The following is a 15,471-nucleotide window of genomic DNA, read 5'->3' as shown; positions in this document are numbered from 1 at the left end:
ATTTAAACTTTTAAAGACACAGACAACACTAAACATCTTCGTCTCATCCCATCTATTGTTACAGACATTTTACTTGAACCAAAAACCTACTCAGCTGCCCGGCTTTTCAACACAACCAAGAGATATGATCACATCACTGCTGTGATGTGATCACTGGCTCCCAGTATGCTTTAGAACTGATTGATTCGTACTGATTACTTTTAATGCTCTTCACGGCCTCTCTTCCTCCTATATGACATTTTTGTCCCCTATACATGCTGGAACTTTGAGATCATCAGGCAGAGGTCTCTTATCTGTTCCAGACAGTCAGGGCCCCAAGGCCCAGGACCAATCTGCTTTATTATTATTATTATTACTATTATGATAAATGTAAACATGTGCTCAGTTTGATATTTTTTTGTAAATTTATTGTTGTATAAATAAAATATATGTCTGCTGTTAATAGTAAAACCAAGTACTTCAAACCACAAGAGGAGGCTTTACTCCATGTAGAAAACAGATTCCTGAACCTCGGCACCAAACCGTTTGGTACAATGATGCCCCCTAGTCATCAGAGCCAAAACTACATATAGTAGATATCTGAATAAGGATTGTTGTGCTCAGAACCTAGATACTAATGTGGTCTTCTGCTGTTGTAGTCCATCCACCTCAAGGTTCAACATGTTGTCCATTATTATGCTTTTCTGCTCAAAGCAGTGGTAAAGAGTAGATAGATAGGTAGAAGTTAGAAGTTAGATGTTGTGAGAGGGTGGTTCATATTATCCAAGATGGCCTGGATCTTACAGTGCATACATCTCTCCACAACAGTCCTGAGTGAGTCCAGACTCCTGCCAGTCCCAGACCTTTTTAACCAGCTTGTCCAGTCGTCTTGTGTTCTTGTCTGACCTGCTGTGGCCCCAGCAGACCGCAGCATATTAAAGGATACTGTCCACCACTGGCTGATAAAATGTGTAGCTTTTCACTGCAGACGTCAAAGGACCTGAGCTTCCTGAGGAAAAAGAGCTGGTTCAGCAGCTGAGCTTCAAAACTGCTCTTCAGCAACCTGTGGGTGACGTCATGGCGGCTACGTCCATCTTTATGTACAGTCTGTAGGTACAATGCCCACTTTACTGCTGATGCTGTACCAACCCGTCTGTATCGATCTCCCACTCAATCCTACCCTCACTCATGAACAAGACCCCCAGATACTTTCACTAAGGGCAGACACTCCATTTCAACCCAAAGAGAGCAATCCACCGTCTTCCAGCAGAGAACCAACATCCTGTTGGAAAATGTTGCTGGACTATGTTGCAATTAGGTCCAAGATGTTTGGGATGGCTGGATGGATGGATGGCTGGATGGATGGATGGCTGGATGGATGGATGGATGGATGGATGGATGGATGAGCACTGTAAATTCTATGTAGTCAGATTATAATAAAAACATATGCTTATTCTGCAAAGATCTTCTAAAATGTCCTGGATCCAATGATTGGTTCCTCTCAGAGGTGGTGATAAATAAATGGATTGTAGGGATATTTTAACCAGACTATTGTCTTCTTTTCTCCTCTCTTCTCCCCCCACCCCCGCTTTTCTCCTCCTAAACCCAACCGGTCAAGGCAGACGGCCGCCCACCCTGAGCCCGGTTCTGTTGGAGGTTTCTTCCTGTTAAAAGGGAGTTTTTCCTTCCCCCGGTCGCCAAGTGCTTGCTCTTTGTGGGAACTGTTGGGTTTTTCTCTTTAACAAAGTAAGGTCTTGACCTTACTCTGTTAAGTGCCTTGAGATAATGTATATTATGATTTGGCGCTATACAAATAAAATTGAATTGAAAATTGAATTGAATTGAACTTAGTATCACAGGTGTTTTCAATCTTATAATCAGTCATTCAGTCTCTTTAAGGGAAGAAAAGCATTCATTGTGCTGTTTGATATCATTGTGTGCACCACATTGAAAACGGAAGAGAGAAAGAAAAGCAGAGAGTTGTCTGAGGAGATAAGGAAGAAAAGAACATAGTCGGTTCTAGAGTCTGTTTCAGTCACAGGTCAGAGTGAGAATGACTGTCATATAGTTTTGTTTTGTTTTTTGGTTGTGTAGGTTTTTTTTCCTGTGGCCTTTAAGTTAGGATGACATGTGAATGAGTGTATGTGTGCAAACAGGTGTGTGCCAGGATGAGCCGCTGATTGGTGGACAGCATTGACTCTTACAGCTGATTGGCTCCTTTCAGATGTCATCCAAATGTAAGGAACCAAGATGGCATGTCAGGGCTGCACGGGACAAAACTCATCTACCTCCTGCCCCGACCAGCCACACCACTGTCTGCATCTGAGCCACGTTAGTAGGGGTGAACTGCCATTTTCTTTTGACCATCTTTTCTAGTCTTTTTATTAGTTAGGGAGGTTAGTTGTTGTAATAGTTGTTTTGTTATATTTGGGTAGATAATGTTTTTTTTTTTGTTGTTGTTTTGAGATAGATTTTTGTTATTTTTGCCTTTGTCCACTCTGAAGCTGGAATACAGTCTCAGTTTTTTGGAAAGCACTTTGTAGATAAATAAACCAGTGAACATCCACTAATACTCCATGGCGATTGGGGCTTGTGTCTCAGCGACCCCTTGACAGGACATAACAATGACCCAAAACAGAAAAGCAGCCAAGAATGGAGAAGAAGAAAATATTGGTACTGTTCTCAAACAGCCTGACCTCAACCCAACAGAGCATCTATGGACAGAGCTGAAACCTACAGTTTGCAGAAGGCACCAGTCAAACCTGTGGAGCTGCAGCAGTTTCCAGGGATTCCCTCAAAAAGGTATGCTACAAAATATTAGGTCCCAATATTTTTGTCAGTGCCGTTTTTATGTGTCGTATTGTTCAAAATAATATGTTGCAAATTAAAGGCAGCGTGTCTCTTCTGTTTAATATGATAGTTATAGAGAGGAGTGGATGCAACAGCTACAATTAAACTGCAAATACGTCTTGTAGGAGACGTAATCGCAACTGGATTGTGTATATTATTAATATGAGAATATGTTGTTAATTTACATGTTTGGTAAGTCACAAATATGACTAATAGTAAATACACTTGCAGTGTATTATCCATCTGTAGTGACTGCAGCTTTATTAACATTAACAAAACACAACTTATACAAATTATACACAAAACAGTGCCTGCAACAAGAGCCAGGATGTCAGTGTAAATCTGCTGCTGCAGGAAAGTCTGGACAGACACACATTAACCTCAGCATTAACAAAAAGCTATGACAGCAACACAGGAGAGGTGTGTTCACCTGCTTAATATCACTACTGGTATTACGCATCTGAAACTGAATCAAACCACTGTTTTTATATATTCTGTGGCTCATTTTCTCTCAGAGCTGTCAGTGTTGTAATGTAGCACATCGTGACAGCTGTCCTTCCAGGAGCAAACATCTGGATTTACAGACGACAGGCTGCCTATGTCAAAATGCCTGGGTATATTATAGAGTCTCCTTTGCTAAACCCACTGACTCACTGACAACACAACTGGAGTTGAACACACACCTGCACGCACACAGTATTATTTGTATCCCAAGTATGATTTGTCCTGGTGTGGATCATGTATAATGTTTCATACATGATTCCTACACAGCTGTGAGAGCAAATGGCAAGTGGAAGAACTACAGGTCATGTGAGTCAGTCCCCAGCCGTGTGCCTCTACAGTCTGTCTGTGGTCTCCTCTCAGTATCTGCTCTGTACTGCAGTTTTTTTTAACAGTGTAAGGGGAGAACTGGACTTCGCTGACAGACTTTTAAAAGTTGCGCCTTTTCTGGTTGGGGCCAATGAGGCATCTTGAATCAGGGCTCATGAGGAGGGTTGCATCAGTGAAAGACAAAGGAAAGGAGTCCAGAAGGTCCGTTTTCTCATCTTTTAATAACACATTCATATCTATGCTCTGTTTTGTTTACAAGGAGTTTAAAACAAGTGTTGATGAGGACTAAAGGAATCAGGCAGGCGGAGGGTGAAAGTCCACATACAGTGAAGACCAAAGGCGCCATCTGGTGGAAGGAGGGAGACCCAACCGCTCTCACATGCTTCTGCATCGCTGGGACAGTAAGAGTTTTAACGTGGCTGCACATGATGGAGATCTTTCATTTTCAGTGTTAAAGGCCAGATCAGATAAAACTGTTTGAATCCAGCGTGAGATAGACAGAAATGTCCCAGGGCCTCCCTCCTCCCGCCTGCAGCCACACAGTCAGCTAAAACAACAGGTCCTTTTGCTTTTTCAAACAACTCATCAGAAGTGAAAATAGATCATTGATCAGTGTAGAAGGTCCTCGCAGGGCGCTCTAACTGTAGGCTTTTCACAGAGAGAAAGAAAATGCTAAATGCACCCAAACACAAGAGATACAATCTGCTGTCATAAAAAAAGAGAGAAAAATTAGAAATCAACTAAAAATAAAACATGAAGTATATTTTTGAAATTTAAAAAAAAGTGTAAGTTTAATGAAATGTAAAGAAAATGCAAATTGGATAAAGAAATCTCATTTATGTTGGGTTTTTAAGAAGAAAATTAAAAACAGATGTAAGCTTTTGCCTCCTCCTATCAGTTTATTATTCCATTTCATAATCCTTTCAAAAACAAGAATGGAGAAAGAAAACAAAATCATCTTTGGAAGAAGTAAAAGATTTTTCCTTTAATAGACTATCCACTACAGTATATGGAGATGCCGCTACCCAGTTATTCATTTACCTATGTTTCTTTCGAGCAACTTTTTTTTTTTTCTTTTTTAATATTTTTGTGTCCTTTTTCAAAAAAAAAAAAAAATTACCATTTACCTATTTTTTTTCCTAAGAGGTAGATCAACAAAACAATTAGGCCTACATGGTTACAGGTGTCGTGCCCCTTGATTCAGAGGGTGGAATCACAGGGATGGGGAGGTGGAGCTGCAGGACGGAGCTGACAGATGATTGTGGGTAATGTTAGCAGTCGGAGGCAGGTCAAAAAACTGTGGCATTATGTTCTAATACAAAGTGAGGTTACTGACTAGGATCAGCCTTTAACAGTAACTTTGTAAAGTAGACACTGTCAACGCCTCGTTACGATTGGCCCACATCTGGACCAATCAGGTTACTGAAAAATCCTCCCCCCACAAGTGAACAAAGTCCTCATCCCAGCTGCCCTTGCCACCCTGCACCATAATGTATCCATATTGGGGTTTTTTTTGTTTGTTTGTTTGTTTTTTTGTTTTTTATCTTTTTTGTTGTTTTAATTAATTTACTCATTTATTTTTACAGTCCCATCTCTAAGTTGGAGAAGTTAAATTTCAAATACCGAAAAATAAATTAAAGAGTGGAAAAAGAAAAAAAACTGTGACTGTCCGTCCTTTCTGTCTGCATGTCTGTCCGACTGACCGACCGACCGACTGACTGTTTGCTCTTGTCTGTTTGTCATAAAAGAAAATAAAAGAAACAATCTTCTAGCTGAGTTTGCTTTTGTTCTGAGGTAGCGTTCCAAGTTATGTGTCAAGAGGTTTTTTTTTGTTTCGTCTCGGTAGCATGTCCCTCCACCGGGTCTCCTCTCTCATCGAGAATCTGAGCCTGTTTCTTCTGAGGGACGGGGTGGGGTGGGCGGGGGGTGGGGGGGTGTTACATGATGTGGGGGAGTTTGCACTGTTTTGTGGCAAACCATGTCTTCACTAGAGCTTGGAGACTGTTTTTTTCTGTCTGTCGTCGTCAGGGCTGAGCTACATGCTGTGAGGTCCACAGAGCAAAGCTGGGCTCTGCTGCCACAAACAAAGTGAATTTCCAAGAGTCCGATCTTTACATAAAAGGACAAAACCAGTGGGATTTTTGCCTGTTCACAGCATGAACTTCACACTGATGCTGATCATGTTCTAAAGCATGCCGCCGTATTTTAGGGTCGTGAGCTCCTCCACTTCTTCCCATGCATTTCATTACACTATGGCCATCTGGCTGCAGAGAGTTAAAGCTGCTACGACTGTGGGCAATGTGAAGGGAGTGATACGCCCACAGTCACCAGAGAATATCATCTCCACCCTTCATAGTCATGGTTGGGCCGTGTTCGCTGTGATCCATCATCTTACTCTAGCAGGTTTCAAGTCTGCTTGATTTTCATACCATAGTGAAATAACAGAACAGATAAACGTTCACAAATCTAAATGTGATGGTGGGTTTGGTTCATATATCTGATGCATGATATGATTTAGAAGATGGTCAGCAGTAACATCACAACAACATGGGGTAAAACAGTCTTCGAATAAGTTGACGCTTAGATTTTAGCGTGTGGCATTTATATATTTTACACTGTGTGGCACCTCACACTCCAAACTCTCCATTATCTGATACAATGTTATCAATATATGACTCAACTTGAATTTAAAAAAAAAAAAAAAAAAAAAAAAAAAAAAAGGGACAGTATTCAATTTGGGGGCCCCAGAAATGATCTAGGTCTGATTTCTGTCCCTGTCAGGCTGCAGGCTAAGATTGATGTGAGCCACAGGTAGCACGGTCTGTGTGTGTGTGTGTGTGTGTGTGTGTGTGTGTGTGTGTGTGTGTGTGTGTGTGTGTGTGTGTGTGTGTTTCCCTGTGCAGAGACACAGCAACCCTACAATGTTTTCTCTCTACTGTCTCTACTGTACATACAAAAACAAGATGAGAGTTCAGCTCCAAGATGAGATACCACCATCTGAATGGAGTAACTTTCATTCCGAGTAACGACTGAAGTTTTCTTAAGACTATAGGTTCAGTTTTGCAAGTTCTTTGCTCAGAATGGCTCCATACTGCATTTTGGACTGAGCCCTCTCCCTGTGTTTGGCACAGTTACTGTCACGTACCACATGTTAGTAGCTCATCGTATTTAGTAACTGTTTGTTGTTATTTGTGCATTCAAAAAAACAAAAAGAACAAAACATTATCAAATCCAACTATTTTTCATTTTTCCAAAAAGAGAGTCAGAACAATAGGAAGGGAAAAAAAGGTGGTTAAAGTAAGAAATCGAAAAGGTCTTTTGAACAGAAGTGAGCGAAACGAACACGGTGGAGACCAGCGCAAGAGAGGGCGAGGGACCCTGACGTTCCTGCCCGCTCCAAAAATGAAATGATCTTTTTTTTTTTCTGTAGTAAAAGTAAATACAAACATCTCACTCTTCTCCTAGAGTACAGAAGATAAGAGAAGAAGAAGATGGTGGAGTTTAGTTGTTCATAGAACTGGGAGGGAGAGATTTCTCTCTACATCCTGTCCCATATCTTTGACCAAATCCCCTCCCTCCTCCTCCTCATACTCCCATCCTTTCTTCTCCTCCACCTTTTTTTCTTTAAAGAACTACGTCAGGTGTTACAGGAGATTCTCAAGTCGTTTCGTACGGTGGCCCTGAGGGCTCAACACACGGCAGTGTAAAAAAAACACGTGCAAATAGACAAAACACAAACAAATTCAGAAAATACCTTCATCTACATCACATGAGCTGCAAATACTCACAACACAACAGAAGTGTTTCCAGGGGACGCTAAAAAGTGATGGACCAGGCTGCGACTTTTTGAAGAAAAGTACTGCACAAGTGTGCATGTATTAAAATGCATGTATTATAAGATGTCCATGCAAGTGCGTCCCAGCCATGTTCATCACTTTTTGCGTCCCCTTGAAACACTTCTGTTGTGAGAATTTGCAGCTCAAACTGATGATTTCTGAATTCATTTGTGTTTTGTCCATTTGCATTTGTTTTCCTAAGCTGCAGTGCGTTGGGCTCTCAGGGCCACCATAGTTTTGATAGTTTGACGTTGTCGACATGTTTCATCAATTAGTGCAACAGTACCTCCCCAGATGTCACGTCCAAATAAAGCTTGCTGTATTTGTCAAAACCAAATAAAACCAAGAAGAAAATAAAAACACATGAATTCTAACCGATCCCAATGTCTGCGGGCTGAATAACGAATCCTAAATGTCTTGGTGGTCATGAACAGAGCTCTATGGTTTGGTAAAGAGGTGGAAACTTGACACAGGACAAAACATGTTGAGCTGTGAAGTTACCGCCTCTGGACAAAAATGGAAGCATAGACACAATAGAATAGACTTCTCCCTGTGTAATGGAGAGCTGGTGGGGCAGCCGATGAAGGTTGACGGCGTGTGTCGCCGAGCGCAGGTAAGACAATTAAAAGATAGTGAGTTATCTGGCAGTGTCCTTCAGTGACTTGGCGCAATCTGTCCTCATTCAACGGCTTTTCCCATTTTCACGCTTTTTTTCTCCAAAAATACAAAAGTATCGTGATCATCTTTTTTCTAATATTTTATGTACAGGTTTTAATCTATTATTCAGCTGAGTTCTTGTTGTTTTTAAACTCTCTTGCTTTTTTTTTTTTTCTTTTGCTCCCATTTTTTTAAAAGGTTCTTGGATTTCTCCGTCAGGTGGAACACAGACGGAGGGCCATAGGTTCTCGTCCTACTTTTTTCTGCTTTTTTATAAGTTTCACCACATCCCCTGACAAAAAAATGAACATTTAAAACCAGTGAACGAACACACACACACACACACACACACACACACACACACACACACACACACACACACACACACACACACACACACACACACACCTTCATTCACTTTCACACACACACACACACACATACATACACTCATACACACAATGCACACATGTAAGCCAAAAGGGAGCATCTGAGGTGTCATGGTCAGTGCACAGGTTATAAATATTCACATTCAGAGAAGCGAGTTCAGGCGTGTGTGTGTAGGTAGAGGTGTGCAGGTAGAAAGCCCCCTCTTGTTTCCATGTACAGTTATGTTGTAGATGGATCACTACTACTGCTGCTGCTGCTGCTGCTGCTGCTGCTGCTGCTGCTGCTGCTGCTGCGTTCAACACAACTCTGATCTGACAAGTTCCCAACCTCCAGGTGAGAAAGGTAAAAAAAAGACAAGGTGGAATTTGGCTTGAAAGCTCACTTTCACGTGTCCTGTGTGAGGGTGAATCACCTCTTGTTGTTATTTTTGAACACTTAAAGCCCTATCATAATGTTTGGAGCGTCATGATGATGTCCACACAATAAGGCAGGAGAGGAGGGTCCTTCAGGGTGGACCAGCAGCCACGAGAAAAAGGGACTCGCAGTGACGTGACGCGGCCTGAGGATGAGGTTGTCTGAATGTGCCAGTCATTCTGGATGGTCTAAATCGTTAATAACACCCTCCCCCCATGATGACGGTAGCTCTGTAAAAAGAGACCCCAGTGGCATGTTCAGTCACCGTGTGCACTTTAGGACCCCCTCTCGAGTTAATACCACTCCCCATTGGCCAACTGGCTGCTCCAATCACACTTCAGGAAGACAGAAGACGTGTTTGTCACCTAAAAAAGGCAAAATGGCACTCGACCATTTCCTCTCAGCACTTCATCTCCTTCTGCTTTTGAAAAACAACACTGCCTCTTCATTATCCTGAGCTCATTCAACCATCATCACACCAAAAAAACAAACAAACAAAAAAAACAGAAAAAAATAACCAAAGCAACAAGACAATACCTAAAAAAAAAATACTTTTTTCCTTAAAAAAATAAGAATATTCAGGACTATCAGCTCTTCTTTTCTTTTTTTCTTCTCATATAAAACACCAGCAAGCAAAAAAAAGTTAGGAATACTGAGGTAAATTTACCCTGAGGTAGTTTTTTTTCTTTTTCATTTCTTCTCTAATCTGTTCTAATCTTGGCGAGAGCGTCCAGGTATAGACCCCGCCCCTCATTATCATACGCAGGCAGGGTCTGGAGGCTCCGCCCACAGGCCTTCGGCAGATTGGGAGAGAGAACGAGGAAGCCGCTCCCCTTCGGTCTGATTTTACCTTCTCTGAGCTCAAGGCAAGGAGCTTTGGAAGACTTCGCCTTTTTTTTTGGTTCTGGCGCTCGGGCCAAGGCCAGCCTCAGACGTCCTGCAAGCATTGGAGGCCAAAGATGGCGTCAGTGCAGGACAGTCTTAAGGACCCCCCAGCTCTTCTGAGGAGAATGCCACCCTGCCCGAGACTGGCCTTGAGTATCCAGCGCTAGAAGAAGGCAATGAGCAGAAGGTCTCAGACGCACCTTGTCTGTCTGTCATTGCAGGACTTTTTCATACAGGTGTAGCGAAACCTCACACCTGACTCCCTGCCTTCAATACATTCACCCGAGGGGCCGGGCTAACTCACATATCATATATATATAATATATATAAAATATGCCATTTAAGGTGCGGGCCGCTAGCCAGCTAGCATAGCTGCTGGCTGTTTTTCAGACTGTTGTTTTCTAGAGGTTTCACATGTGTGAGCTAAGCCGCTGCAATAGAACTGCAGGACCAGCTGCGACCTCCGCTCCCCCTTACTGTCTCTTGCTGCGCCTTCCGCCACACAGCTGAATGTGGAGGGGGGCGCTCGGCGCCTCCCCAGCCCCAGGCCCTGGTGTAGGTTACGTTATGCTACATTTAATAGACGAGGGGCTGGGAAACATACGGAGGACCCATTTTGAAAAAAAGGCAAGACGGCCAGACGCAGCATTTCTTAACATTTACATGAAGATTATATATTTACAACCTCATATTTTCTTCTCTTTTTTTCTCTCTCTTTTTTTTTTTTAAATCTCTCCGCTATTCAGAGAGGTCTTTGAAGAGCAGTGTTAACATCTGCGGCCCCTCTTCCGAACTCTCATTGGCTCAGGGGTTAGGGGTGGGTGGGGCTAGTGCCAGACCCGTGACCTATCCCTCTGTGCCTCTGCAGCAGTTTCCCCTGCTCCCTCTCCCGGCTCCGCCTCACTGCATATTATCAATAATAGCTCTGAATAAACATTTCTATACATATATCTCTATGTTTAAAAAAACCACCCTTAAAATATAGGACTGACTGCAGATGGTTGGAGAGGTCTGTAGGAGGCAGCAGGGGGGCAAAGGGGCCCCTGCTAGTGTGTCTGAGGAAACCCCATCTGTGGAGCCAGCCTCGGCCCTCTGCAGCACACCTGGACCCCTGTGGACAGGTGTAAACAACAGCAGTAAGGCTCCACCTTACAGGGTGAGTAATGTCGCGTGTGTTGTTTAAACCTGTCTGATGCAGGCTCTGTTAAAGTCTGAACAGACGAGGAGCCGGCTGCAGCCCTTTCCAAGGCACACTAGGAGGACACCACCCCTCCCTCTCTCCGTCCCTCCTTTCCTTTATCCCCCCATCTTCAATCAGTGTCTCTTCTGGCCTGCATCTGGTCTCTGTTCTCGAGTTTCTTTTAATCTTAATCCTCTTTTTTTGTTACTCATTTCATCTTTTGATTTTATTCATCTCTCCTTCTCTCTAAACACCTATCTTTCTCTCTGGCTATCGGGCGTTCTCCCTCCCTCTTTATATCTCTCCCTGTCTATCGCTGGGTCCGTGTGTCGCTCTCCTGTATCCGTCCGTCTGTCTATACGTCCGTGCATGTGTCTGTCTGTCTGTCTGTCCGTCACGCAGGGGTGCCCCACAGCGTTTGAGGAGGATGCGGAGACCCTCACTTCCTGCGTGGCTGGTGGTCCTGAGTCAGACTCTGCGTAGGACTGCCCATCTCTGTGAAGCCCTGGGGATGAGGGCCGGGGCTCATGCCCATCCCGCCTTTCTGTGGCTGTTTGACCTGGGTCAGGATGTCCCGGATCTTCCTCTGAGCCAGCTGGAGAACAGAGGAGAGGTGAGAACGGTTTGTGGCTGCGCTAATCAAGATTTCAGAGTGAAAATATAAAAATATTAGTGATATAGATGTAAAAATATCTCCACCAGCAGCAAAAAGTAGACAAGGCAAAGTTTGTGGAGAAGACAACAGATGAAACAGAGTCAGTATTGGACTTGTATTTGTCAGGTTGACAGACACAGCTCTATTTATGTCACTATGTGTAAATAAGCCACTGCTACTACATGTGTATCTGATAATATATGATCATGTATTGCATGTATGTCTTCAAGCTTAGGTTGGAGGAAATTAGGAGCACAGGTGATTGACAGGAAGATGTGTATGTAAATATGTACTGATACTTTATGTCTCCTATGTATGTGACCAATGGGAAGCATGTAAATAGAAAACAGTATGGGGCCCAGGATTGGCCCTGGAGGTACAACACAGGTCAGTTTTGTAGACGAGGAAATAAAGGTACCAAGTTTCACAAAGAAATGCGTGAGGAAGCCGACAGGAGGACATTTGTCATACGGTTGGTTTTCATTTTCTTTAGCTAGTTGGCTAGCCATAGCTACAAATTAGCCCAGGTTAGTATAGTATTAGAGCCTGTTGGGTGACTATCATAATAACAGAACCATTACTGTACAGAAAAAATCCCTAATGTGTTTTACATTAATTCGTTTTTAGCTGTATTTGGGATGTTAAAATCAGTGCTGGTTGTGTGGTGTTGAGATTTTAACCTTATTAACATGTCCAATACAAGACAGAATACAATAATGATTATAATATGTATATGTATATGTATAAGACATATCATGAGTGAAATAATCAGTCAACCTAACAGTGAACTGGTAACTTTGACCTGTGCCAAGTTGGGCTGATGTGTCCATAGTTTGGGTGGAAGAGACCAGAAGCCACGCGGCTGCAGTGACTGTCAGCTGAGACATGTGCGTGTAAAAAGAGGAACATGTGGGAGGAGTACCTGGCTGGCGTAGAAATGTCCATTGATCTTGACGATGACCTGGTCGTTTTCATCAGGCGTCTGCTCCCTGGGGACCACCACCTCAGCTGCTGTCAGGTTCTGCAGCTCGTTCACCTGTACACACACAGTTTGGTCACATGGTTAAAAGCACTTCATGGACCGAGTTCTTACTGCAGCAACCACATTCGCCGGGAAAGAAGAGGAGACTGAAGCGGAAGGTCCAGGTCACTTACTGTCTTCCCTCCTTTGCCAATGACCCGTCCTGCAGCGGCGGCGGCCATCTTTATGTGAGTCTCCAGTTTGACCTCCTCCTTTGGCCCGAAGAAGTTCTCCTCCTTCAGTTTGCCGTAGATTCTGCCCTGAGCCTGGAGAGAGAGAGAGGAAGAGGCTCACAATCCATTTTATCATCGTGACAAATGTAATTAACATTAATCAGCTGCCAACATGTTGTTAGTGTTTACCTTAAACTGAGCCTCAGGGGGGCCTGTCACAATCACCATCCTCATTTTAGAGTCTGGAGTTTCAGCTGGGGCGATCTGGAGGAGGAGAGGAGAGATGCAGATTTCCATCACTGTGTTTTCATACTGATGGGTAATGATGCTACATATTATTGCTGCTCTAACGTCACTTTAAAATTAAAACTCACATTCAGTTTACTGACAGACAGGTGAGGTTACTGTAGTTTACAACACTGAGGAGTCACTGCAGTCAGCACTGACAGGTACAGGTACTTTTAGCTTTTTTTATACAAAGCCTCTGAGTCCCAGGTGTTACTAAGATTTGTTTGACTCACAACATATAAATACACCAGCCGTGAAACCTTCTGTGGTATTTACGTTACTGCACAGATGACTGTCTCTTACTGCCTTCACTTTGTTAATGGTCAGTTGTGATTTTCAGCTCATGTGTGTGCAGAGGCTCTGTGCAGCCTCAGCAAGCTCAGCAGGTCTGGTCCAGTGTGTTCAGTGTGTAGTCTCAAAGCTGTGCCTAACACTGTACCTAACATGTAGTTCCCCTGCTCCACATGCAGACTGGTGGTAAAGTACAGACCTTGATGGAGGCCCCGGCGAAGCGGCTCAACTGTTTGATGTGCTGTCCCTTCTTTCCAATGATGGCTCCCACTGCCTGTGCCGGGATGTAGACGTGGACCGTCTCCTGCTCTGGAGCCTGAAGACACACAAAGCAAACACTTTGTTACACAGTCTGAAAGTCTGTCTGATGCTTCAGTCAGGATTTAAGAAAATACAACCACTGTGTCCTGAATGAAGATCTGTGACTCTCTGAACGTGGGGTGTGACCCAGAAGGGGACAAAGAAAATCCACCTAAAATAAAATTTCCATTGTGCTGCTCCAGGAAACAGATGGTGACTCCTTAAAGGAGGATGTGTCAATACTGATACTACCTCTGTTCTACAGTGTGAGGAGACATGGGTTCAGATGAGGAATACTAGAGTATAGTGATTCAGTTTCTGGTTCACCAGGATGCTTCTACAGGATGAAAATCTTGTCTCTCTCTGTGTGTTGGCTTTTCAGGAAACATGAGAGCCCATCTTCAGCTGGGATCACACCTGTCAACATGTTGACGTTCAGACCAATGAGCACTCATATACAGTCAGGTCCATAAATATTGGGACATCGACACAATTCTCATCTTTTTGGCTCTAAACACCACCACAATAGATTTGAAATTAAACAAACAAGATGTGCTTTAACTGCAGACTTTGTTTAATTTGATGGTATTTACATCCAAATCAGGTGAACGGTGTAGGAATTACAACAGTTTGTATATCTACCTCCCACTTTTTAAGGGACCATAAGTAATGGGACAATTAGCTTCTAAGCTGTTCCATGGCCAGGTGTGTGTTATTCCCTCATTATCCCATTTACAAGGAGCAGATAAAAGGTCTAGGGTTCATTTCAAGTGTGTTATTTGCATTTGGAATCTATTGCTGTCAACTCTCAATATGAGATCCAAAGAAATGTCACTATCAGTGAAACAAGCCATCATTAGGCTAAAAAATCAAAACAAACCCATCAGAGAGATAGCAAAAACATTAGGTGTGGCCAAATCAACTGTTTGGAACATTCTTAAAAAGAAAGAACGCACCGGTGAGCTCAGCAACACCAAAAGACCCAGAAAACCACGGAAAACAACTGTGGTGGATGACTGAAGAATTCTTTCCCTGGTGAAGAAAAACCTTCTTCACAACAGTTGGCCAGATCAAGAACACTCTCCAGGAGGTAGGTGTATGTGTGTCAAAGTTAACAATCAAGAGAAGACTTCACCAGAGTCAATACAGAGGGTTCACCACAAGATGTAAACCATTGGTGAGCGTCAAAAACAGGAAGGCCAGATTAGAGTTTGCCAAACAACATCTAAAAAAGTCTTTACAGTTCTGGAACAACATCCTATGGACAGTGGAGACAAAGATCAACTCGTACCAGAGTGATGGGAAGAGAAGAGTATGGAGAAGGAAAGGAACCGCTCATGATGCAAAACATACCACCTCATCAGTGAAGCATGGTGGTGGTAGTGTCATGGCGTGGGCATGTATAGCTGCCAATGGAACTGGTTCCCTTGTATTTATGGATGATGTGACTGCTGACAAAAGCAGCAGGATGAATTCTGAAGTGTTTTGGGCAAAATTATCTGCTCATATTTAGCCAAATGCTTCAGAAGTCATTGGACGGCGCTTCACAGTGCAGATGGACAATGACCCGAAGCATACAGCGAAAGCAACCAAAGAGTTTTTTAAGGCAAAGAAGCGGAATGTTATGCAATGACCAAGTCAATCACCTGACCTGAATCTGATTGAGCATGCATTTCACTTGCTGAAGACAAAACTGAAGGGAAAATGCCCCAAGAACAAGC

The 15,471-nt window shown here is 43.1% G+C and overlaps 1 protein-coding gene and 1 long non-coding RNA gene across 2 annotated transcripts in view; one reads left to right on the top strand and one right to left on the bottom strand.

Annotated features, from left to right (window-relative positions):
- Nucleotides 1-3,862: 3,862 nt before the first annotated feature.
- igf2bp1 (insulin-like growth factor 2 mRNA binding protein 1) overlaps nucleotides 3,863-15,471 on the bottom strand; it is a 68,720-nt gene continuing 57,111 nt past the window's right edge. Inside the window, exons 11-15 of the mRNA XM_071474840.1 lie at nucleotides 13,650-13,766; nucleotides 13,061-13,135; nucleotides 12,833-12,964; nucleotides 12,600-12,713; nucleotides 3,863-11,617 (exon numbers count right to left, since the gene is read on the bottom strand). Of these exons, the coding sequence (XP_071330941.1) occupies nucleotides 11,462-11,617; nucleotides 12,600-12,713; nucleotides 12,833-12,964; nucleotides 13,061-13,135; nucleotides 13,650-13,766 (594 nt within the window). The 3' untranslated portion in view covers nucleotides 3,863-11,461. The remainder of the gene's footprint in view (nucleotides 11,618-12,599; nucleotides 12,714-12,832; nucleotides 12,965-13,060; nucleotides 13,136-13,649; nucleotides 13,767-15,471) is intronic.
- Nucleotides 11,495-13,743, top strand: LOC139618694 (uncharacterized). Its single transcript, XR_011689771.1, has 3 exons — nucleotides 11,495-11,635; nucleotides 12,656-12,886; nucleotides 13,630-13,743. It is a non-coding gene; the product is annotated as an uncharacterized lncRNA (long non-coding RNA).

This window comes from Trachinotus anak, unplaced genomic scaffold, assembly GCF_046630095.1.
Source record: "Trachinotus anak isolate AG129_WGS33_773 ecotype Australia unplaced genomic scaffold, CSIRO_AGI_Tana_v1 ptg000003l, whole genome shotgun sequence".
Classification (NCBI taxonomy): Eukaryota; Metazoa; Chordata; class Actinopteri; order Carangiformes; family Carangidae; genus Trachinotus; species Trachinotus anak.
The sequence above is the reverse complement of the archived record's forward strand: the minus strand, read 5'-3'. Positions and strand labels throughout refer to the sequence as shown.